Source organism: Chaetodon trifascialis, chromosome 20, assembly GCF_039877785.1.
Source record: "Chaetodon trifascialis isolate fChaTrf1 chromosome 20, fChaTrf1.hap1, whole genome shotgun sequence".
Taxonomy (NCBI): Eukaryota; Metazoa; Chordata; class Actinopteri; order Chaetodontiformes; family Chaetodontidae; genus Chaetodon; species Chaetodon trifascialis.
Window position 1 is genome coordinate 23,473,389 of NC_092075.1, and position 24,213 is coordinate 23,497,601.

General features: G+C 43.0%; 1 protein-coding gene across 2 annotated transcripts in view; it reads right to left on the minus strand.

Moving 5' to 3' along the window:
* hmgcs1 (3-hydroxy-3-methylglutaryl-CoA synthase 1 (soluble)) overlaps positions 1-23,449 on the minus strand; it is a 28,062-nt gene extending 4,613 nt beyond the window's left edge. The window contains exons 1-9 of one of the 2 annotated variants that reach the window (XM_070989808.1): positions 23,274-23,449; positions 21,434-21,881; positions 15,158-15,283; positions 14,567-14,731; positions 13,103-13,271; positions 12,050-12,220; positions 11,510-11,616; positions 11,258-11,383; positions 3,402-3,559 (exon numbers count right to left, since the gene is read on the minus strand). In XM_070989808.1, coding sequence (XP_070845909.1) covers positions 3,402-3,559; positions 11,258-11,383; positions 11,510-11,616; positions 12,050-12,220; positions 13,103-13,271; positions 14,567-14,731; positions 15,158-15,283; positions 21,434-21,881 — 1,470 coding nt within the window. In that variant the 5' untranslated portion in view covers positions 23,274-23,449. Of the gene's footprint in view, positions 1-3,401; positions 3,560-11,257; positions 11,384-11,509; positions 11,617-12,049; positions 12,221-13,102; positions 13,272-14,566; positions 14,732-15,157; positions 15,284-21,433; positions 21,965-23,273 lie in introns of those variants that run through there. The other variant, XM_070989807.1, reaches the window with a different exon arrangement.
* Between the last annotated feature and the right edge of the window lie 764 nt (positions 23,450-24,213).

Below are 24,213 nucleotides of genomic sequence, written 5' to 3' on the forward strand. Positions count from 1 at the left end.
CAGGCCAGCCGAGCGACATAGTCACTCCAGCGTGTCCTGGGTCTTCCTCAGGGCCTCCTCTCAGTGGGGCATGCCTGGAACACCTCCCTAGGGAGGCGTCCAGGGGACATCCGATAGAGATGCCCGAGCCACCTCAGCTGACTCCTCTCGATGTGGAGGAGCAGCGACTCTACTCTGAGCTCCTCCCGGGTGACAGAGCTCCTCACCCTATCTCTAAGGGAGCGCCCTGCCACCCTGCGGAGGAAACTAATTTCAACTGCTTGTATCCGGGACCTCGTTCTTTCGGTCATGACCCAAAGTTCATGACCATAGGTGAGGGTAGGAACGTAGATTGACTGGTAAATCGAGAGCTTCGCCTTTCGGCTCAGCTCCTTCTTCACCACAACAGACCAATACAGCGACCGCATTACTGTTGCTGCTGCACCGATCCGCTTGTCAATTTCACACTCCATCCTTTCCTCACTCATGAACAAGATCCCAAGATACTTAAACTCCTCCACTTGAGGCAGGAACTCACCCCCAACCTGGAGGGGGCAAGCCACAATTTTTCCGGTCAAGAACCATGGCCTCGGACTTGGAGGTGCTGACTCTCATCCCAGCTGCTTCACACTCGGCTGCGAACCGCCCCATTGCATGCTGAAGGTCCTGGTTCGAGGGAACCAACAGGACAACATCATCCGCAAAAAGCAGAGACGAAATCTGTCGGCTCCTGAACCGAACCCCCTCTGGCCCCTGGCTGTGCCTAGAAATTATGTCCATAAAGATAATGAACAGAACCAGTGACCTCCTCTTTGAACCAACACCTCACCGTGATGAAGGAGTTTGAGAACCCTAATGATCCTAGAGGCTATGTTGTCCAGGGCTTAATGCCCCTGGTAGGGTTTCCCAAGGCAAAAAGATTCTAGGTGGCAGGTCAGACTAAGAGCGGTTTGAGAGCCCCTATGAAGAAGAAGCAATCAAGGAAGCGTACGTTGCCCAGATTGACGTCACCGGGGCCCCACCCTGGAGCCAGGCCTGGGGTTAGTGCTCACAGGCGAGCGCCTGGTGGCCAGGTCTTTGCTCACAGGACCCGGCCGGGCGCAGCCCGGAGGAGCAACGTGGGCCTGCCTTCCCATAGACCCACCACCCACAGGAAGGATCAGAAGGGGCTGGTGCTATGTGTTGGGTGGCAGTCGTGGGTGGGGACCCCAACGACCCAAACCCTGGACGACAACTCTGGCTATGTGGACATGGAATGTCACCTCGCTGGGGGGGGGGGGGGGGGGGAGCCTGAGCCAGTGCGGGAGGTTGAGCGGTACCGGCTAGAGGTAGTCGGGCTCACCTCCACGCACAGTCTGGGCTCTGGAACCCAACTCCTTGAGAGAGGCTGGACTCTCTTCTACTCTGGAGTTGCCTGCGGTAAGAGTCGGTGAGCTGGTGTGGGCTTGTGGGCTGGTGTTGGAGTTCTCCCCGCTGAGTGAGAGGGTTGTTTCCCAGCGCCTTCGGGTTGGGGATAGATCTCTCACTGTTGTTTCGGCCTACGGGCTGAACCGCAGTGTAGAATACCCAGCCTTCTTGGAGTCCCTGGGAGGGATACTGGAAAGTGCTCCAACCGGGGACTCCATTGTTCTGCTGGGGGACTTCAATGCTCACGTGGCTAGTGACAGTGATACCTAGAGGGGTGTGATTGGGAGGAACGGCCTACCCGATCTGAACCCGAGCGGTGTTCTATTATTGCATTTCTGTGCTAGTCCCAGTTTGTCCATAACGACAACCATGCCTAAGGGCGTCCATCAGTGCACATGGCACCAGGACACCCTAGGCCGGAGGTCGATGATCAACTTTGTAGTCGTATCATCTGACCTTCAGCGGTAAGTCTTGGACATTCGGGTAAAGAGAGGGGCTGAGCTGTCAACTGATCACCACCTGGTGGTGAATTGGATCCGCTGGCAGGGGGGAAGCGGTACAGACTTGGCAGACCCAACCGTACTTCCCCTGAACCGGAAGTAAGGGATGCCGTCAAGTCGTATCGGGCCTGGTTGGCTCATGGGACTCCTGAGGCAGCTGACGGGTACCGGCAGGCCAAGCATGCAGCAGCTCGGGCGGTTGTAGAAGCAAAAACTCAGGTCTGGGAGGAGTTCGGGGAGGCCCTGGAGGAGGACTACCGGTCAGCCTTGAAGAAATTCTGGCAAACCATTCGGTGTCTCAGGGAGGGGAAGCAGCGCTCTGTCAACACTGCTTACAGTGGAGATGGGGAGCTGTTGACCTCGACTGGGGATATTGTCGGGTGGTGGAAGGAATAATTCAAGGATCTCCTCAATCCCACTGTCATGTCTTCTGTAGAGGAAGCAGAAAATGGGGACTCGGAGGTCGATTCATCCATCACCTGGGCTGAAGTCACTGAGGTAGTTTGCAAGCTCCTCAGAGGCAAAGCACCGGGGGTGGATGAGATCCGCCCTGAGTACCTCAAGTCTCTGGATGTTTTAGGGCTGTCCTGGTTGACACGCCTCTGCAACATCACGTGGCAGTCAGGGACGGTGCCTATGGACTGGCAGACTGGGGAGGTGGTCCCTCTTTTTAAAAAGGGGGCCAGAGGGTGTGTTCCAACTATCGGGGATCACACTCTTCAGCCTCCCTGGGAAAGTCTATTCCAGGGTACTGGAGAGGAGAATCTGGCCGAGGAGGAACAATGCGGTTTTCGTCCTGGCTGTGAAACACTGGACCAGCTCTATACCCTCCACAGGGTGCTTGCCGTGTCCCTCGCGTCATTCTGTGGGAGGTGCTCCAGGAGTATGGGTTTGGAGGCCCTCTGCTGGGGGCTGTACAGTCCCTGTGCGACCAGAGCAGGAGCTTGGTCTGCATTGCCGGCAGTAAGTTGGACTTGTTCCCGGTGCATGTTGGACTCCGGCAGCGTCACCGGTTCTGATGGAGTTACTGTTATCCATTAATGTATGATGTTGTCTTGAAGGAAAGCTCAAGTTTATTTCAGCTTGGGTCTAATTTTTTTGTTTTGTCCTTCATTTCTATCAGGCATAATAACTGATCTGCTTTCTGGCTGCTTCTGTTTCTTGACCCACCTGACTTGTATTGTCACCGTGTTCCCAGATATCAGGTTATAACTTGAGTAAAATACTCATAATACTAACAGAAATGATGGGCAAAACTGGAACATACAAGAACTTAATTGTAATAAACCAGAAGTATCCTTAACTCAACCCAACAACATCTAATCCATACAATATCAGATTAGACACATTCTCGACATGGACTCCCATATGTTCTCCATTTCATCATCAGTTTCTACCACCTGCTAGCCATACACTCCATTTACAAATAAAAGGCTGTGTTTTCATTTCCTTTATCAACATTATATCTAATTGTAACAGTAGAAAACTCTGTCCTAATGTTTATTCATCATGTACCTCAGTGGCAGTGCTGGAGTGAACAAGTTCTTGCTCTGCTGAGAGGTCATTGTCCAGAGGTCTTCGGGCATATTCCCTGCGGTGTTTGTCATCCACTCTTGTCATGTACCATGTCCCTGGGAACAGATCCTCCACTGCGCCTCGAGGGACATAGCTGGCTGTAGAGACATATTGAAAAAAAATTATCACAGTAATAGCAGGCAGTGAGACATGCAGGATTCTAAATATCAAGTCCTGATTGTGAGAAGTTAGTGAGTGCAGACACCATGTCAAGTTCTTATGCTTCTCATGTTTCCAGTTACTTCAACTTCTTTATTGAGAAACTGCACATCATGTTTTTGCTGGTTAGTATCCCATTGTAAAGGGGACAAAAATAGATTGTAAATTGTCATTAACCTGTAGTATTACTGGCATAACTCAGATCTCCTGCACATCTTGATACAAAACAAATGTATATGAGATTATCAATGAACCCACAGGGAGAAGGTGATGCAGAGCTGAGCATGCTAGATAAAGTGCAATGAAACAATTATGTTTCCTCACAGGTCATCATATTCATTCTCTGCATACATGGCAGTGTGACTGGATGTATAGTAAAAGTGAGGCAGACCCTGTAGACAGGGCACACTGCCCTCTTCATTTGCACACAACCTGGGGGGGGGGGGGGGGGGGGGGGAGTGTCTCTCCTCTTCCTTCACACCTGGCATGCTGGTGAAGATGAAGCACTCATCTCTGAGTGGCCAGCAGCAGCTAAAATTGTTTCTTTCGGCTTTAAGCTAGCTAGCTTAGGTTAGCTTGCTTTGTTGTTATCAGCAGGCACCTGACATGCACCTGGCATGCACCAAGCAGGAGGGAAAAGATAAGTTGAGATAAGATAGGACTTTTATTGATTCCATACTGGGGAAATGGAGCTGTTACAGCAAACAGGTTACAAAAAGCAGGCACAGTGGCATAAGAGGTCAAAAGAAAAAAAAAAAAATCCAATGAGATGAGGCTGTGAGAGAATTTGACTTGCACTTTGCACAGATTTCGCTGTAATTTTTGTCATAAATATTTTTTTCATTTATGTTGTTACAATTTAGTCATGCAATAAAATGACCTCCACAAATACTCATTGTCGGAATTAACACTGCAGGCCACTGCAGTGACAGCGGGAGGGAATCTTGGGACTGGAAATGGGCAAATGAACTGAACCTGTTGCAACAGATTTGACCCCCTTCTACCCCCTCTGGACTGCGGCATCCACTGTGTAAGAAGGAACACAACCACAGGTTCTTCATTCCAACTGCGGTCAGACTGTTCAACTCTAGCACTGTTCAATGTAGCACCGCATTTACCACTGTTTTCACTACTGTGTGATTTTATGTGTCAACATCTTGAGAATTACATCCATGCAATATCTTGTGCAATATTACATATTTTCTATCTTTTCGTACCTAGCCTATGTATATAGATATTTTTGTGTACACTGTGTTACATATATTTATGTACAGTGCAACAGTGCACAACATCGTAATCATCTTACCATATGCAATTTTCAATTTTTTCCACGTTAGCAATATTATTTTGTAGTATCCCCCCTTTCTGTATAAAATGTGTGAATGTAGAATATGTGTGTGTGCGTGTGTGTGTGTGTGTGTATATATATATATATATATATATATATATATATATATATATATATATAGAGAGAGAGAGAGAGAGAGAGAGAGAGAGAGAGAGAGAGAGAGAGAGCTGATTTTTAATTTCTATTTTGCATTTCCTTCTGTCTTCTTTTAATATTCCTGCTACTATTGCTGCTGCCTGTAGTTTGCCCAGAGAGTTGATAATATTTTGTTTTGTGGATGGCCATCGGCCCAGAGCCTGGTTCTACTTGAGTTTTCTGCCTGTTAAAAGTTTTCCCCCCATCTCTGTGGCCAAGTGCTTGTTCATGAGGGAAGTGTTGGATCTTTGTAGATAGAGTATGGTCTGTACCAGCTCTATATGGAAAGTGTCCTGAGATAACCTCCGTTGTGATTTGGTGCTATACAAATAAAACTGAATCAATTATGAAACCTTCATAAAAACTGCAAAATCACACGTCATTAAGCAAATCATTTGCCCTTGAACATAGAAATATTAAATAATAAAAATATTATTCCAGGGGACAAAAACAAAAAGCTATGATATGATTCAGTGCTTTTCTATCTTATTTGTATGATTTTTTTGGCTCTGTGCAGAATGCTTATCCCTCAGGCTCTGTGGTGGCATTTGCAGTTTTACAGTTTTCTATGCAGAGGTCTGCTGGGGTTGTGGAAGCTCAGAGAGGGACAGAAAAAGACTGAACAAATGGCCAGGAAAGCTGGCTCTGTCCTGGACTGTCCTCTGGACACCATCAAGGAAGTGGGTGAGAGGAGGTTGTTAGCCAGGCTGACATCGATCATTGACGACCCATCCCACCCCCTGCATGAGACAGTAGGGGGCTTTAGCAGCTCATTCAGTAGCAGACTGCTGCATCCAATCTGTAAGACAGAACCTTCATCCCAGGAGCTGTCAGTCCGTTTCACACCAGCATCATGTAATGTAGCACTGTGTGTTGATGCCAAACCTCCTGTTTTTTGCACTATTGCACATCTCGTGCAATAACACTATTTATTATCCATACTGGCAACAGTATTTTTATAAGCTGAACATAGTGTGCATATACATAGACTCGTGAAATTCAATGTCCTTTCTGTGCAACAGTGTTTCTCAAGTGCAACACAACATATGACACTGGTAGTTTTCTCATAAGAATAGTGGCAATAGTTTTTTAAGGGCAGTAGTATTTTTATGACATTTAATATTTTCACAATCTGTACATATAGATAGTTGATTTTATATTGTAAACCCTTTATACTTTTTTATTTTGACCCTTCTGTGCCACTGTTTTGTAATACTTGCTGGCTGTAAAGACTTAATTTCCCCAGTATGGCATCAAAAAAGTCTCATCTTCCATCATAAGTCTTTGTGAGCATGTGTACTTGCAGTGCACACTCACATGCTATTTAATCATACTTGCTTGTTGGGAGTGACAGTGTTTTGGGACTGTGGTTGTATAAGACATATAGGCAGTGGATGAAAGCGTGAAAAATAGAAAAACAATTTTTTTTAATTTTGTTTTTCTCATTTTCCGATATAATTATTGAATTGCATTATTGTTGGTGTTTTTGCACTACTGTTCACCTGACATTCATGCCAATACACTTACTGAATTCTCCTGAGTTGACTGTGGGCAAAGTAGATGAAAATATTTCTACACAATTAGTTATTACAATTGACAATTAGTCATTTGGCAGACGCTTTTATCCAAAGCGACGCACATACACACACCAATGGCACGGCATCAGGGGCAGTTCTGGGGTTCAGTATCTTGCCCAAGAAAACCAACCAACGAACCACCGACCTTCTGATAGGTGGATGACTGCTCTACCTTGTGAGCCTCTACACTTAACCTGTTTAGATTAAGTACTCGAACTGAATTTTTACTCATGACAGTTTTATAGTGCTAACAGTAACAAGTGCAGTTGGTTTCACCTGATTCACTGTGTCCACCTCTCTCACCTCTCTGCTCTGCTGTCCACTAGATTTTGGCAGTATCTAAATTTTGATATCATCAAACCTTCCCCACATTTTCCCAGGGTATACGGTATTACCGTGACTAATTAAAAATCACTTTGCAGGGGAGCATGACATGCACGCAATTCAAACGGTCAATGCTCACGCTAAGAAGCACCAATCCTAACTTGTAGCATACCAGAATGACGGGGAGAAACTCAGCTAAAAGGCTCTACTAAGTATTGCCTCCCAAACGAAACCCCAAGAAATTACATGCACATGTAACAAAACAAGAAAATAGCTCACATCAAAGGTACAGCATCTGCTGATTTCACCACTTCACGTAAACCACAAAAGCTCGGTATCATATGAAAGCAGAGAGTCTGATGATCACGAAGATGTCTGCCTCCTCACTGTGCGACGAAAACTCAGTGAGCTAACAACCAAAGAGTAGCAGAAAAAAACTTTGCTAAATCATAAAGTATGTCTTACCTTTGCTGTTTTGTGGTCAAAAGTTATATTCCAGCCGGAAAAAATGCTGCTAATGTCTCCACCTATCACTCTGTGTTAGTTTGAGATCAATCACGAAGGTCCTGGTTGTTTACATAAACAGGAGGGGGTTTCTAGAATGGAGGGAGCACTCTTCATGCAATAACCTATCTCTGGGGTTACTTCCTTCTGGATCATCATTGGTGTTTCTATGGTGAATTTGGATGGGTGACTGTTTCACCGCTCCGACTCATGAATGAGCAGAGCGCTCACAGAGGACTCTGCTGAGCAGCCCAAAGTGTTATTTTACTGTTTTATTTGCATTTCGTCCTTTTATGAGAGCTAAGAACAATAGCAAGCAGAAAAAAGGCTGAAAAGTGTTTTCAACAGAGGAGTTTCTCCGTATGCTTGGACAAGATAACGGTACTCTGCCCAGATGTGCCTAAATGAGCACCTGGACATACCTGTGTTAAAACATCTGTAAAACTGCTCAGTAGAGATCGACCGATATGGATTTTTCAGGGCCGATACAGATACCGATCATTAATAATCAAGCGAAACCGATAGCCGATATTTAGAACCGATATTCGTTTGCAGTAAAAATGAAACTTTTGGTGTCAAAATTTAGATTAACACACCTGGGACTAGAATGAATACAGTATACTGTTTGTTTGTTTGTGTACACTGAAAAAAAAGATCTTAACTTATTGTAAAATAACACAAACACAAAATCTTAATTGAAATGCCTTTAAGTTTAATTATTTTAAAATAAAAAGTGATGATTAATGATTCCTTTCCCTTAATGATAAAGAGCAAACCAATAAAGAGGATGGCAGGAACCTTGGCTCACTACATTTGATAGCTTTAGTAGTTACTTTTCAGATTAAATTTTTACATAAAACAGCATAATGAGTAAATAAAGATTAAACTTTCAGGGGTTCCCAGGGTTTTTCATCTATAGTTCCTTATTTATTATTATATTTATTTATATACATTTAGAGTAATAAAGGCATATTCTGAATCTCAGAACAGTAGGCTAGATGTAAACTCTTGTGCTTATACTGTATGTCGTACTACATAAATAAGAAAAGGCACTTCGCAACTGTAAATGCAAACAATAAAGGCTTCATTACACACGTGAGTTGTAGACGCGACGGTAAATTTATTGATTGAAAATAAAACACACTGAGAATAATCTCCTCGACGTGTGCTCTCTGCCTGACTCATATCCCTGGACTTTACAAGTAACAGGCAAAAAGACGATCATTTAACACTAGTAGTTACGTTGCTGCATCATAGTGTAGTGAGAGCATGAGCACTGAGGGAGAGGCGACTGTAAACAAACAAAGACACATTAGCGTGTAGTACTGTTAAACTTATCGGCTATAATCAACTCTGGTGTTGTTTATTGATAAACCAGGAGCCGCCCCACGGCTGAGACACGTTAGGAGATTTATTATTCCCACGAAGTAACGGTAACCGAAAGGGCCTATATTATTATTGTGCGTCTGGCCACAGCTACAATAAAGTGGTTGCGGCAGTTATAACATAGTGGTGGGTCATCATGAAATACGCCTTGTTGAAGTTGTGAACAGTTTCATCTCCAGAGCCAAACAGCGGAATTCAGCAGGTTTTCCTCCTTTATACTTGCTATAGTCTACCAGTATGTCGTTATGTCCTTTTTTTATTATTGTTAAGTAAGGAGCTTCAGGTCATGTTCACTTGGTTACGTCTTTTTTTTTTTCTATTTTTTTATGCGTGACACTATTTATCTTGCAAAGTCGTATGCTTGATGTGTTTAGACAAGTAAGCAGGTGAAATTTCAACTCGGCTTGCATGTTATCACTGAAATTAATCATAAGGTGGTGGTGTTTTTAAAACTTCATCATAGAGGGTTTTTATTGCAACTTCGACTGACTCAACTGTCGCCTTATCTCTGCTGGATAACCAGAGCAGTTGTCTGCTTCTCCGTGTCTGTTGCGCTGCATGTAGAGGCTTCAGTGTCGATTGGCTGTTACTGACTCACTTGTGCCATGTAGCCAATCAGTGAGGGCTGTGGGCGGGACATTGTTACACAGCCAAGATTGGTGACTTCGGGCGGAGAGACGGCTGCATCAGAGCGTGTTTTAAAATACATTAATTAATTTTATCGGTTATTGGTGGAAGAAACGGCCGATGCCGATCATCGAAAAAATGCTGAATATCGGCCGATATTATCGGCCAGCCCGATAATTGGTCGATCCCAACTGCACAGGTTCATTTTTCTAGCATGTACTTTTGCACTTTTGTCACCTTTTTCTCGAGTAAAAATTCAACCAGATACATTGAACGGAGTGGACTTCATTATTGTTATGACAATGCTACAATTATGTTAGGCCCCTATAGACCTATATGCGGAGCATTTTTTTTTAATGACAGTAATGAAACTGTTACCGTTGCTATTTTTAGATACCGTGGGATACCTTATTACCAGATTACCGCCCAATCCTACTGTCCACTGAAGTCATGACCCCGCCTACCCTGCCTCCAGTTGTTGTTGTATGTGTAAAATCGTACTTGGCAATAAAGCTTTTTCTGATTCTGATTGCCTTTGTCGGTTGGGTTGGTTTGGTTTAGGCATGAGGAGCACTACTGGGGTTAAGATGAGAATATTAGGGTAAGCAAAACAGAGGGAGAGTAAGGCAGGTCATGCCTTCGCACTCTTACAAAAGAAATATGCCCACAAGGTGAAGTAGATTCACGACATGAATCCCAGATCTTCACATCTATGCACGTCACATGGATGACCAATTTTGCAACTATGTTAAGCTAATGCCATCAAGAATGTGTTTGTATGCCATTTTTCTTTTTTTTTTTTAATCTGCCCCAACATCCTCCTGACTACCGGAAAAAAAAATGTCCAATCACATTTTTTTTTTTAAATTCCCCAATATTTGTAAGGTAATTAGAATACTGAAAATATTTTCTTTTCACAAAAAAAAAAAGATTTTTTTGGGACATTTTTTAAACACTTAAATACTATGCTAGTACACAGTTAAAATATTTCAGACAATGTTTTAATGTGTTGTTAAGAGACTCAGAAAATATGCTCACATTTCAAGCCAAAATTTGCTCAATAAAAAGTATTATACACTTATTTTTCCTCTTCCCATAAAATGCGCTTGCACTGATGGACACCATTTTCCTTAATGAGAAAGAGAACCAAAGCCCCACCCCTTCACATTTGAGATCAATGAAAAGCCCTAAATGTTCTCTGTAGATAGCAAACGGAGCTAATTCAGTGGTATGCAGTGGGTGGGAGATATTCAGGTTAACAAATGTCCTCACCAGAGGACAAATTTGAACTACTAGTAGTCAGGAGGATATATGTTGTACTGATGTGTTTGAGTGTGTTTTTATGTTTATGTGTTTTTATGCTGAAATTGCTCTTTTGGGGATAAATACAGTATTCTGAATTTGATTATTTTGGTCAGACAGTGATCATAATCAAGACAGCCATTGTCAGTCATGTTCCTTATTGCCGTAGACTTAAAAACAACAGGCAGTCATTCCTGTTTTGGCTCACAGCTTACTACAATGCAGCCTGAAGGTAGCCAGCAGTCTCATAGATAGACAGATGTGACTACCCCCCCCCCCCCCCCCCCCCCAAAAAAAAAAACAACAACCTTGTTTTAGAGAATTAGTAAGAGCTTTACTTCCTGACAGGCTTTCATGATTGGTTTACAGTGACAATCGCAAGCCTATTAGAATGGCTCCAGAATTAGACACGAGCAGCAACTGAAGGGTCATACCTAAGTGGTGTGTCTCCTCTCTCAGCTTCATGTTCTCAGAGAAGACAGCAGGTGATACCTTCTTTCTTGAGTCAAGTCTGACCTTCAAGTCACTCAGGCTGGACACAAGTTTGTCCAGAACAGATCCTGAAAGAAACAATGAACATATCAGTATTGATGAACACATTCAAATTTTGTCCTAGGATTTTATAATGACTACACATGGCAAATTCATCCACATCACACAAGTGACATGACTCAAAACTGACTTACCGGGTGTATGGTCCTGTGTGACTCTGAGAGAATACAGAGTAGCAGCAAATCCTGAACCATAGGAGAAAACACCAATTCTCTGTCCTGCTATTTGTGAAGGCGCCAGTCTGCAACACAGAGGCAACAAAGATTCTCTTTACCGTATACAGTGCTGACATTCAATTGTCTGTGCAAAGGGTTAGGGTTGTAAAAAGCCAGTCACGAATGTCAGTGTTCTCCAGTGACTTTTGTTCTGTGATTGCAACCTGTCACTGTGTTTCTTCTCAAGTTGTGCTGCACTGCCTGAAAACATGACTATGGGGGAAACAGAGTTCCTTGTATACCAAAGTGTGAACAAGGAAGCTTGTATTAAAGAGGTCATTGTGATTTTGGCCAGGACATCCATGGCTCTGGTCTCTGCCATGTTCAATTTTCATGGGAGGTATTTGGTTTATTTTGGTTTATTTCTTTTTGTCTGCTTCTAGAGAAAATAGAATTTAGTAATTAAATACAGTAGATTAATGAATGAAACTCATACAAAAGTCAGACACTGAGACGTACTGTGCAATTAGTGAGGCCAGGCAGCCATAGACAGAAGGGGTGTACATGTTTCCATTCTGGTTGGAGATCAGCAGGGAGCACTTGGTCTTCTTCTCAAATAGATCTGCACTGGCCTTCATGAAGGCCTTTTCCACATCCCGGTCAAAGTAAGTGTCTTCTGGGCATACATCTCTGCAATCCAAACACACACACGACTAGAAACAGATTCACCACAAAGTGTTTCTTTGTGTTGTTACAGAACAACTCACAACAGTTGTGATTTTGAGGATTCCAGATACTGTAAGGTAGGGAAGCCCAGATTGATGGTGTGCCAACTGTTATTATCGGAGGACTGGGATTAATAGTCACAGCATTTATAAGCTAGGTTATGGTGCCACATGGTGGAGTTCTCAATTCACTACAAAAACAGCCAAACTGACCTTTAATACTACTATGTCAGCTACTATTACAAAACAAAATAAAAATACCGGTATCAGCTGATATGGCTGATAGACAGTCTGCAATCAGTATCAGTGGCTGATCATCACTACTGTCAGGGTGTGATAAACAGCAGACACTCATTTACATTTTAGAGACACCATAATAGCAGGCTTTGTTGTTCAAAAATAATTATCTAGAATTATCAATTAGAATATAATTACATATTTAACATCTAAGGGGAATTAAGACCATATCTTGTGAGGCCATTGTGCTGGATAGTTGTTGGCCCAATACTGAGCCCATGTAAGTAGGCAGTACAAAGGCTCGTGAACTTCTTGAGAAGAGCAGGTTGTCAGTATCTGAGGGAGACTGTATCGCCATCATTGATCAACAAGCGGTAGATACTGACAGGCCACATCAATGTGGAAATTACACTTGTGACTATAGGCCTTACTTCAGCTATCTCTTTACATACAGAGAGGAAAAATCTATTTTAAGAGAGCCTACTTTCAAAAATGTGGATGTGCTCCAGTAATGAAGAGAGCATTAATCCTTTAATCAAGAGGCTCAGTTTAATGAAGGACCATAACCTTGTCTGCTGTTAAGATTTTTTTTTTTTTTTTTTGAGTGTACCGAAAGGCGTCGAGGCCTGTGAAGGGTCCTGTCTCAGTGTTGGGGTTGGGGTGGCTCAGAAAGTCATTCAGCATCAGTCTGGCCAACGACTTCTGCACCAGCTTGCAATATGGAGAATGGAAGACTAGATAGCCAAAGTCGTCCAGGCTGAAGAGTTTATCTGAACCCTCTGTCAAGAAGAAGAATGATTATACCACATAAGCCTGGAAAATAAGAAGATGCACCTTAGTAAAAACTCAGGTCAAGAAAAGTCAACAGGCAGCAGTCACAAAATGTTTTTAACAAAATTTCTTATGTGTTTCTGATAGTCTTCTTTGAGACAAAGAACGTTGCTCTGATTTGCTAACTTTCCAAAGTTACCCAACATCTGACAAATTGGCAAGAAGCCATAAGGTATGCATGCACTGACCATAACTTCATTGGCTTATTAATGACTCCACCTCAAAATCTGGCCAATTGCCATGTCATGCTCTCATATTCTGTGTTTATATCTTGTGTTTATCCTTCACAGCACATCTGTACATCAGTACATCTTGCCTCACTTTGTGGGGCCTCTTTTACAGGTCACTGTGACACAGAAAATAGAATAAGTGAATACACAGACCTGAGTAAAATGATGATGATTCTACTTTCACATGGTACAGTCGCAAGAGCAGTGATAACAGTTTTTACCCAAATACCAACACTTTGCCTTATTGTCATGTATCTGCATACAACTCTCATCTTGTTGCACCTCTCCTCCCAGCTCTGCAACATGCACACTGTACCAGGTACAAAAATACCAACATGACCAAGCTCATTTCAAGGTCAGGAACTCACCCACGGCTTTAAAGGCTGATGTGTCTTTGCACTGACTTAGATACACAGCCATTATTTCAAGGCCAGAGAGTGGGGATGGAAATGTTGTGTCGCTTGTGAATGGTTTATAATGGGTCTTCAATAACCCTGTGTTCTCAGATATTGTAGATGTTGAGATATCAGGTCAAAGGCCCATCTTATTTAACTGCTTTATGGTCAGTGAACAACTTCTTAGCATAACAAGCAGGTGATGTTCTAAACCCTCTTAACTAATTAGTCTATTATCTGACCAGTCCCTCCATTACACTCCCCCGTACATGTATGATAGCAACAGCACCTTTCCAACAGAAAGCTACTTTGATGATCAAATTCAGCATGGTAAAGAAGATGCATCGCAACTGTAATATTACAACTGGTCTTATTATGTGGCAGTATTACATTAGATCTAGGTTTTAAAAAGTTCTTCAGATGTATGATATTAAACATGGAGCAACGATAAAACTGCATGTGTAATTTACCAGTGATATCTCTGCACCTGATGAGGAGCCGATTTGGCCTTGAAATGTTTTCTAACAGCAAGAAGAATAGAAAAAGAAGCCTACATGGAACACTTTGAACCTTTAAAAGATCTCTCTATATTGATAATAGGTAACCATTTTAACCCACCTCTTTGCCACTGAGCATGGATCTTGTTACGATACACAGAGTAGCAGCGATCCAAGGCACTGAGGTAGCACTGTATTGATAGCTTGCCATCCACCACAGGGTACTCTGACACCAGGTCTGGCTTGTAGAAGTCATATGCATGCTGCATGTGGGTTCCTCTCAGACCTGCACCACAGCCACAGCAGTTATCAGCACCACACTCACACTGTATTTTCAAGGATAAAATTTTGTTTACGGTCACCATAAATAGACTTTCCCACAATGACAAAGATATTTTCTGGTATTCAGTTCAACACCGAATAATACAATAACTCATCTAACCAGTGCACACTGTAAAAAACAATCAATTGTCAAAAAAGTCAGAGGAAAATGGAAGACAACAGAAAGCCTGGCTCTCATAGACAGGTTCCTTCCAAGTGACAATATCAATGTCAAAACAAAACTTCAGTGACTCAGTACATAGGTTAAGTGATTTGTAAACACTCCAATTATGGGAACAGCTAAATAACAGTGAGGTCTTGTCAGTAAGTCGGCCATTGAAAAGTGCTGCCTGACAAACTGAGTACGACTAACAGATAACGCTTAACTGACCTCGTTCAAAGGCCAGAGGAGCATTAGGCCCAACAAGCATGGCCACTGCCCCAGCACCACCCGTAGGCCGAGCACTTCCTGTAGCGTACACAGCAATGTCCCCTGCTACAACCAAAGCATAACGTCCTGCAGAGAAGAAACATAAAAAAAATTAATGACAGGAAAACATACACACACATCCCTTCTCTAAAATGGAATCATCAGCACAGTGGCATTTAACTTGAAAAAAGAGTGTTGCAGCAACCCACTGTGTAGTGTAAGCAGAAATTTCTTGCAACAATTAAGGCTCATTAATCTCCACCAATCAACTACAGTATATAGTCAGTGAACCGAATAAAAAATTCACTCTCTCTGTCAAAACCCAAGCCATCACTGGTACTGTCGCTGCGACTGCTGCTCCCACTGCTGAGTGGGAACGTGTAGTGAACTTTGCTCAGGCTGACTGTGTCTTTGGTGTTTGGCATATTGTAATGGAGGACTATTAGGGCCAGGGCTGTACAGTGCAACAGATATGTTGCATGTGCTACAACAGTGGTTTCTCAACCTCAACTCAATGCCCACACCTCTTGTCGCTCCACATCAACGAGAGAGCAGCTGGAACTCCTGTATATTGATATCTATGATTGAAATTGTGTATTTCACTGGCCTATTTGAAATATAGGCATACCTACTGTATTCATAGCCACTGTAGGCCTGTGATTTAACACAGTTTGATAATTACTATAATTCTTTGATCAAATAATAATGTAAACGTATTGTTACATGTAAAATTAATAAATGTTACACTTCTTTGTTGGTTGAACATATATTTATTATCAAATTCCAACATTAATTAGGCTCCTTCACTGATCTAACTTGAGGAACCAATCACAGTTCAAAATAATAATTTTAAAAAATCCTGGCCTATCAAAAAAATACAATGAGCTTGCACAACAGAGAGTACAGAGAAAACAATAAACAATAGTAAATGGGCTTAACTGACATTAATGGTAGCCTAACAGCTAAACTGACAAAAAAGGCTTTTTTACATGTGCACACTATTTCTGCGTGTAATTTGCATCAGGTCAAAGAACTGCGCTTTAGTGCAAGCCCTGTGCTTGGTGGTTTTCAGCCAGCTTCTTCACCAAAGGTTAATTTGGTGAAGGTCCTCAGTGTTTCCTCTAGGATTTTTTTCAGCAGCGGGGGGCAGGCTCCGGGGAGCCATGGCGGCATAAACAAATGACAACTGACTGCAGATATTACTTTTACAACCTATTTATCGAATGGCCAGTTGAAAATTGCTCTTTAAAGGCTGAATGTGTCGGTGTCCGTGTGTGTGCACGTGCGCTGTGTCTGTAACCCCTGCTCCTCCCCCTCCTGCTCAGTGGTAAACACTGAAGCCACCACACATCATGTAGTTAACCAATCACGTGCGGCTTGAACAGAAAAAAAGTTGAGAAAAAACAAACAAACAAAAAAAAAACCCCCAAAGCGGCTTTCGGTCTGGCTAGCAGACAGGAGCCGGCTCCGATGGTTCACTTCAAAGAGCCGTTTCGTTCGCGACCGACACATCACTACTGACTAGCGTCATCTCCATCAGCTGTCTTTCTGCTCTTGGACAAATATTTGAACAAGCTCATCTGAAAATGCAGTCAGCAGTTACATCATGGCGTGTAGATATTAGCTTAATGCTATCAATTAAGTTTACTCACATTAGCGACACTGGGGTGGCACCGGGCCCAATTAACTTAAGCTACCGCTATGTTACATAACGTTAGCTTTGTACTTGTAAAATCTAGTGTGGGTTATCTTAAGCTACTAAGTCTACCTTTTCTCCGGTAAGTCGCTGCCCAATTTTCCAAGATGACACTCTGACTCTCTGACCTGGTGCCTGGGTGTTTGGCGTGATGTTACTTTCCAGGCCGTGCTCTCGCGAGTAATTAACATCGGACTCTGCTGTGAAGGTGGAGACATGCAGCGGTGGTGTATTTGCGACAATAAAAAAGAAAAAAAACAACAAAAAAATTTGAAGGAGCGGTGGCTAGGATTTAGGAATGGCGGCCCGCCACTCCTAAATTAATGTAGAGGAAACACTGGTCCTATTTATACACTCACAGACATAACCAGGTGCGGGGGAAAAAAAGAGACCAGAAACTGGAAAGTGTGCTTTGTGGGCACTGACGTCAGGCCAGTGCGTCAGCATGTCTCCTTTCCCGGAACACACTGGCAGCGTGAGCAGTGCCTGTGCGTGGCGGAACCTGTCGGCTGCGGCTTGCACACCACACCTGCTGCATTGCTGCTGCAGTGCTGCCTCGGCTGTACCAAACAGGAGTCGAGCCATGCTGCAGTCTACAGTCTGTATATTTTGCTGGAAACTGCTCGCGGTAAAAATAGGCAAGCTTCCTGAGCTCTACATGAAACACAGCTGAGCTGCGTTGCTCATGCAGGCAGTGTGGCAGCTCTAACCTGTTAACACACCGCAGATGCGTCCAGCGTATTCCAGGCCTACTCTAGCTGTAAATTCATAAACACTGCGTGATATTGTGAGACATGGCATGGAAGAATATTAAAAATACTGTAGCGGTGAATGACTGTTATTGTTATAGAAACGCCCCCCATTTGCAGCAAAATGCCCCCTTATCAGCTATTTTGCTCCTAGCACCCCCCGATGTTCTCTGAACGCCCATTGGGGGGTGGTGCCGTCCCCGTTGAGACCCTGTGGTACAAGGATAAAACAATGAAAATAAACTTAATGCATGTGTGTGAACCAATCTGAAACGGTGCTAAAACGCTCATCTGGACAGAGGTTGTTTTCATTTTAAACTGAAAACATAGTGTGGCCGTATCAGAGCCGCTTGTCCGTGTGCTTTGTGTGTGAGCCAAATTGATGGGGCATCATTATTTCTTGGTAGCTATAGTCAATTTTGGGAGTAAAAATCATGTCCCTGGCTGTATAAAGGCCATACATCTATCACCAATTCCCACAATTACTAGGGAAGGGCTGCCATATTGGTACAGGAAAGCAGTGCCTTCTCATGCATGTAAGTCTAACAAGGCAGGAGGACCACTCACAATTAAAATCATCATTATTCACTGAATTTTCAACCAATTTTCAAATGTTTTGATTTGTTCTAGTTAAGGCTGGGATTATGCCCTGGATGCAATATTAATGTCCTTTGCCAGTCACATGCCTATTTAAGAAATGAACTGCACTAATTGTGGTTGTTTTTAGAGTAGGGCTGGGCAATAAAACGATAGCGATATGTCTCGCGATAGACACGTAATCAAGATCAATAAAAAATGCGTTCGATAAAACATTCGATAATTTTTTTCTTCGTTGGAAGAAACAATTGCGAAGCGAGGTTGGTTGCATGAACAAGACACTCGCTCTCAGGTAACCAAGCAACGTAGGGAGTAATCGCTGATCAGTGGGAGTGACACGCTAACAGGCCAATCACGGAACAGTATCAAGTTCGGTTGCGCCATCTCATTGTCTCGTGTTTGATGCTTTGCGAGGAGTGAGATGAGAAATAGAAAGTGAGTCCTGCAGCAAGCGAAGAAATTGTCCATAAAACAGGGAAAGTCAGCTCGCCAGTATGGTGTTTTTCGGATTTTATAAGTCGGACCGTAGTCAGACCAATGTGATCTGTAACTTATGCAAGACTGTCGTCCCCACCAAGACCGGTGATACCACAATCTTGTTTAACCACCTTAGCCGCACCACCGCACAAGCAGCAGACCAACATGCAGTACTCTGGTACTACCAGTACTCTGCTTCAGTGCCTTATGAGAAATCAACTGAAAGGCACAAAGACATAACGGAGGCAGTGGCATATCATATAATCATATAGCTAGCTCATGCTTCCGCTGAGCACTGAGGAGAAGCCAGGTTCTCAAAATCTCTTACACATGTTTTTTTTTGTGGTTGTTTGTTTGTTTGTTAACACACTTGCAACAAAAATATAATTGAATAGTTCATGTATGTTTAGAGTAAGAAGAGTGACATAAGTTATTCATATGTCTAGGCTGGTTCAATCAATCTTATTGTGCTGTCTATCATGTTTTTTTTAATGTTACAGATGTCAAGTCTACCTCAGTTTCTGCTTTGTTTACAAAACACTGCACGTTTTTGAAAACATTTTATTCACCAGAAGGTGAATCAGCTTGTGAACGTCCTGGCACTAAACCTGCAGAAAAAAAAGTTCTCAGGTTTCTCTCTGTTTACATTTTTACACTTTTATTTACATTTATCATTTGAGTGTTTTCCATGGTTGTGTTGACATTTCCTTTCCTTTCTGCCTTGATAGCTGAGGGGATTAAAATCAGAGGAAGATTAAATTTAAAATAAAAATGTTTAAATTGAAGCTGCACAGTGGCGCAGCAGGTAGTGCGCGTGCCTCACAGCAAGAAGGTTGCCGGTTCGATCCCCGGGTCAGGCGGGGCCTTTCTGTGTGAAGTTTGCATGTTCTTCCCGTGCATGCGTGGGTTCTCTCCGGGTACTCCGGCTTCCTCCCACAGACCAAAAACATGCTCATTAGGTTAATTGATGACTCTAAAATTGTCCGTAGGTGTGAGTGTGAGTGTGAATGTTTGTTTGCATGTGGCCCTGCAATCGGCTGGCGACTGGTTCAGGGTGTACCCCGCCTCTCGCCCATTGTAGCTGGGATAGGCTCCAGCCCCCCACAACCCCGAAAGGGATAGGCGGTATAGATAATGGATGGATGGATGGATGGATGTTTAAATTGAATGTATTTTTCTCCTGGTCCTTATTTTAAATAGGTAATAAGAAATATTAATAATTATCGTTATCAACCAATATAAAACACTTATATCGTGATACAGTTTTCAGCCATATCGCCCAGCCCTATTTTAGAGATGGTGACAGATGTTTTATACACGTAAAATTTTGCGGCCTATGTTACAAAACTTCCAAGCTCTGTAACACTAGTTATGTATGTGCAAAAAAAAAAGTTAACATACATCTCTTTTTGTGTTGCAGGAGAGTTGGCTCAGGAGACAGTGTGGTCATCCACTTATCAGAGGTTAGGCAGTTTGATCCCTGGCCCCTGCAGTCCACATATTGAGGCAACATACTGAACCTCAAATTGCCCCTGATGCTGTTTCATTGGGGTGTGAGTGCGCATGTGAATGGTTATCACTTGCAATGAGAAAGGGGAACCTTACCACCGGTGTGTGTGAAAGGGTGAATGCTGGCTCATGTTGTAAAGTGCTTTAAGTGTTTGGTAAGACTAGAAAAGTGCTACATAATTACAGTCAATTTAAAAATAATTCCAGATTAGTATGTCTTTTTTTTAGAACAATATTGTTGGAGCCTATCCCAGCTGTCAACAGGCGAGAGGCGGGGTACGCCCTGGACTGGTCGCCAGTTGATTGCAGGGCAACACACAAGACAGACAACCATTCACGCTCACACTCACACCTAAGGACAATTTAGAGTCACCAATTAACTTAATGAGCATGTTTTTGGTCTGTGGGAGGAAGCCAGAGTACCCGGAGAGAACCCACGCATGCACGGGAAGAACATGCAAACTTCACACAGAAAGCCCCCGCCTGACCCGGGAATCAAACCGGCAACGTTCTAGCTGTGAGGCACGCGCACTACCTGCTGCCGTCCATAGACTGAACAACAATACCTAAATCATTTTTGAACCAAAAATAGCAACCAATCTGAGGTTCCAGCATCTCAAATGTTAGTATTTGCTGCCTCTCTTTGGCTTAAATAATTCCATCCATCCATCCATTATCTATACCGCCTATCCCTTTCGGGGTTGCGGGGAGCTGGAGCCTATCCCAGCTACAATGGGCGAGAGGCGGGGTACACCCTGAGCCGGTCGCCAGCCGATTGCAGGGCCACATGCAAGGACAAACAAACATTCACACTCACGGACAATTTAGAGTCATCAATTAACCTAATGAGCATGTTTTTGGTCTGTGGGAGGAAGCCGGAATACCCGGAGAGAACCCACGCATGCACGGGAAGAACATGCAAACTTCACACAGAAAGGCCCCGCCTGACCCGGGGATCGAACGGCAACATTCTTGCTGTGAGGCACACGCACTACCTGCTGCGCCACCGTGCAGCCCGCTTAAATAATTATTAACTATATATATATTTGGGTTTGAAGAGGTCCCTTGTGTTTCTGGGAGCGCGTAACAGACATTTGCCATCTTTTTCTGAGATTTTATATACTGAGCAATTCATTAATTGATACAAAAAAAAAAAAACCTAATACTGAAAAGCCCTCAACATACATTAACACAAGTTTGTTCACTCACCATCCCATGAGCTGGACTCCACCCAATTGACAGCATTGAAGAGTGCTGCTGTACCGCCATAGCATGCGTTTGTGGTGTCAATGCCTTCCACATCTGTATTGCCAGACTCCTCAAACAGCTGCATGATGACTGTCTTGACGGACTTTGACTTGTCAATGATAGTCTCAGTGCCGACCTCTAGTCGACCCACGCTGTCATAGGACAGGCCATTCCTCTCCATTAGCCTCTGGACCACCGTCAGGCACAAAGAGTTGATGTCCTCATGGTCAGAGCAGAAGCCCATGCGAGCTTGGCCCAGCCCAACAGTGTATTTACCTGCTGGCACACCATCAAACTGCTCCAGCTCAGCCTGGTCCACAAACTGGGATGGGAAGTATACTTCTATGGCAATGATACCCACATCTTTGGGCCATGGTCCCAGACAACTGACTGGGGCTGATCCAGGCATCTTGAACGGGTTGAGAAGGATTTTCATGTTCAGCATTATATTAATTTGCAAAATATGTGTTGTTAGTGTTGAAGAACGACAGCTTTGCAGACTATAGTAATTAACTGCAATTCCTCCTACTTGCTAGTGGTGATATGGGTAAATAAAAAAGCAGTAATGCATACACCACTACAAAAAGCTACACATGCACACACACCCCTTACCAAAACTTTCCCATCTGTAATTGCATTAAGTGCTTCTTGAGAAATACTAACCATCACAGAGCAATAATTATCTCAGAGTAATATCAAAAAGGAGAGCGTGATTTGGCACGTTAGCTTTTTCATCCACTGGACGTGTTTTTACAGAGTGCAGATCCCTAACTTCCCAGTAAAGAAAAAACACGTAAATAACTAGTATGTCAGCAATATCAGACGTTAGGTAACATTAGATACAAGACGTCATTATTGTCTCGGTGTTCCAACGTTAGCTTAAAGGTCTTCTAGCTAACTTTATTTAGCTAACGAAAGGTTAGCTAACGTTACCTGAGAAGGTCACGGAGAATACGGATCAACTAACATGTTAGCTAACATCGCTGCACTAGCAGACACTTATTGCGGTAGTTAAAATAGTGTTACCTGTCTTTGCTTGGCGTTTATATAATAACCAAACTAACGCCAGTCCTGTTGCACATGCTACTAGCTAATAAAAATGACTCATAACCACATACAAAGTTGCTAGCGTTAGCTCATTAAAAGTGTTGAAGTAGGACACTTTCAAAACTGATGCTCGCAAAGTTAACGTAGTGAAACATTTGTTAGATTACGCTTGTAACAGGCACAGGCAATATTTCGCTACAAAAAGCTTAGGGAGACAGAGACCAGGTAAGGACAGAGGAGAGAAAAAGTGGGTCAAAGTGCAACGGGATTTCCAGGAACTTAAGTCGTTTACGTCCGGTAGCGAAATGTGCAACCCGGTAGATGCACTGAAGGGTTCATTACTTAAGGAAATAATGGTTTATAGCTTAAAGGGGTACATGACTATTGTTTTAAAAACCGTATAGTTGGGCAAAACCTCTATTCAAGACACCGACTTTGACTGGTCAGGACGGAGTGAAATGACTACGACCAGCTAACGTTAGATTGCCACCCGGACCAAATAACTGACGGACCCGAGACTAATACAACACATGGGACTAGAATTTACCTACAGCAGCTTCATAAACTTAAGCCGACTTGTGTCTAATGCTATTTGGATAGTGTACTTCAAATATGCTAAATAAGTGAGTTACTTGGCGAAACCCAGACTCAACATTTCCACTTCAATCTTAAAATTCCACACTGAAACCGGAGACGACAGGCATCCGTCGAAATGTATAATACGGATCAGCAGACTGTACATAAAGCTTCTCACCTGTGTCTGAGGTTAACTCCAGCGACGAAAAGAGTCACTACTCCGTTACTTGTTTAAAGGCCAGCAGCAATCGCCTATCCGGTACAGTGTGTTTATATATGACGATGACAGAGCACCGTACACCCTGCACTCCAGCACCTGGCTTCCTGTCCAATCACAGCTCACGGACGACATGCGGCGCTACCAAGTCTTGAAGGTTTATGGCCAATCGGAGATTAGGAATCACAACCACGCGCCAGAGCTGTATCGGCGGTCCAATGGTTGAGATGTACGATGTCTGGTGAGATAGAAAGAGCCAATCATAACGGGAAAGTAATTCCTGGCGCGGTAGACGCTGCAGTGGACACCGCTTGAATTACGGCACCGCGTGTCCATGGCAACAAGCATCGATTCATACAGTGGGTGCACTGCCCTGCCTTTTATACAATTTTCATACAATTTCCGATGATGACCATCAGTGTTCAGTAACTAATTTTCTTACTCTATTCCACAAATGAATTCCTAAATTTATACCGTTTTGTTATACATTTACATTGATTTCAAATGTTTTGTGCATTATATTAAAGTCACCCTATTGCTTGACCAATTTATAATTTCTGAAATTGTGTCAGGCCATTTAAATTCATACATTGTACCCAACTCAAATAATTTAGCAATATTTAAAACACATCAACATAAATCATGCACTTTTCACACTAGTCCCCAAGTTATTTTAGTCCTGCCTATCTGTAATATTCACTCAAAGCCTTTTTGTCCTCTTTTAGAGCCTGGCTTTTTAAATTTTACAAGATTACAGGACTTAAGTATACAAAATATATTTTATCATCATTAAGTATCAAAAAATAAAGGGACAAAATATCATCATTTATGTAAAACTACAGGATTGACTGTCAATCAATCTTTATTTCAGACTCAAAAGTAGGTCCATATAAAAATAATA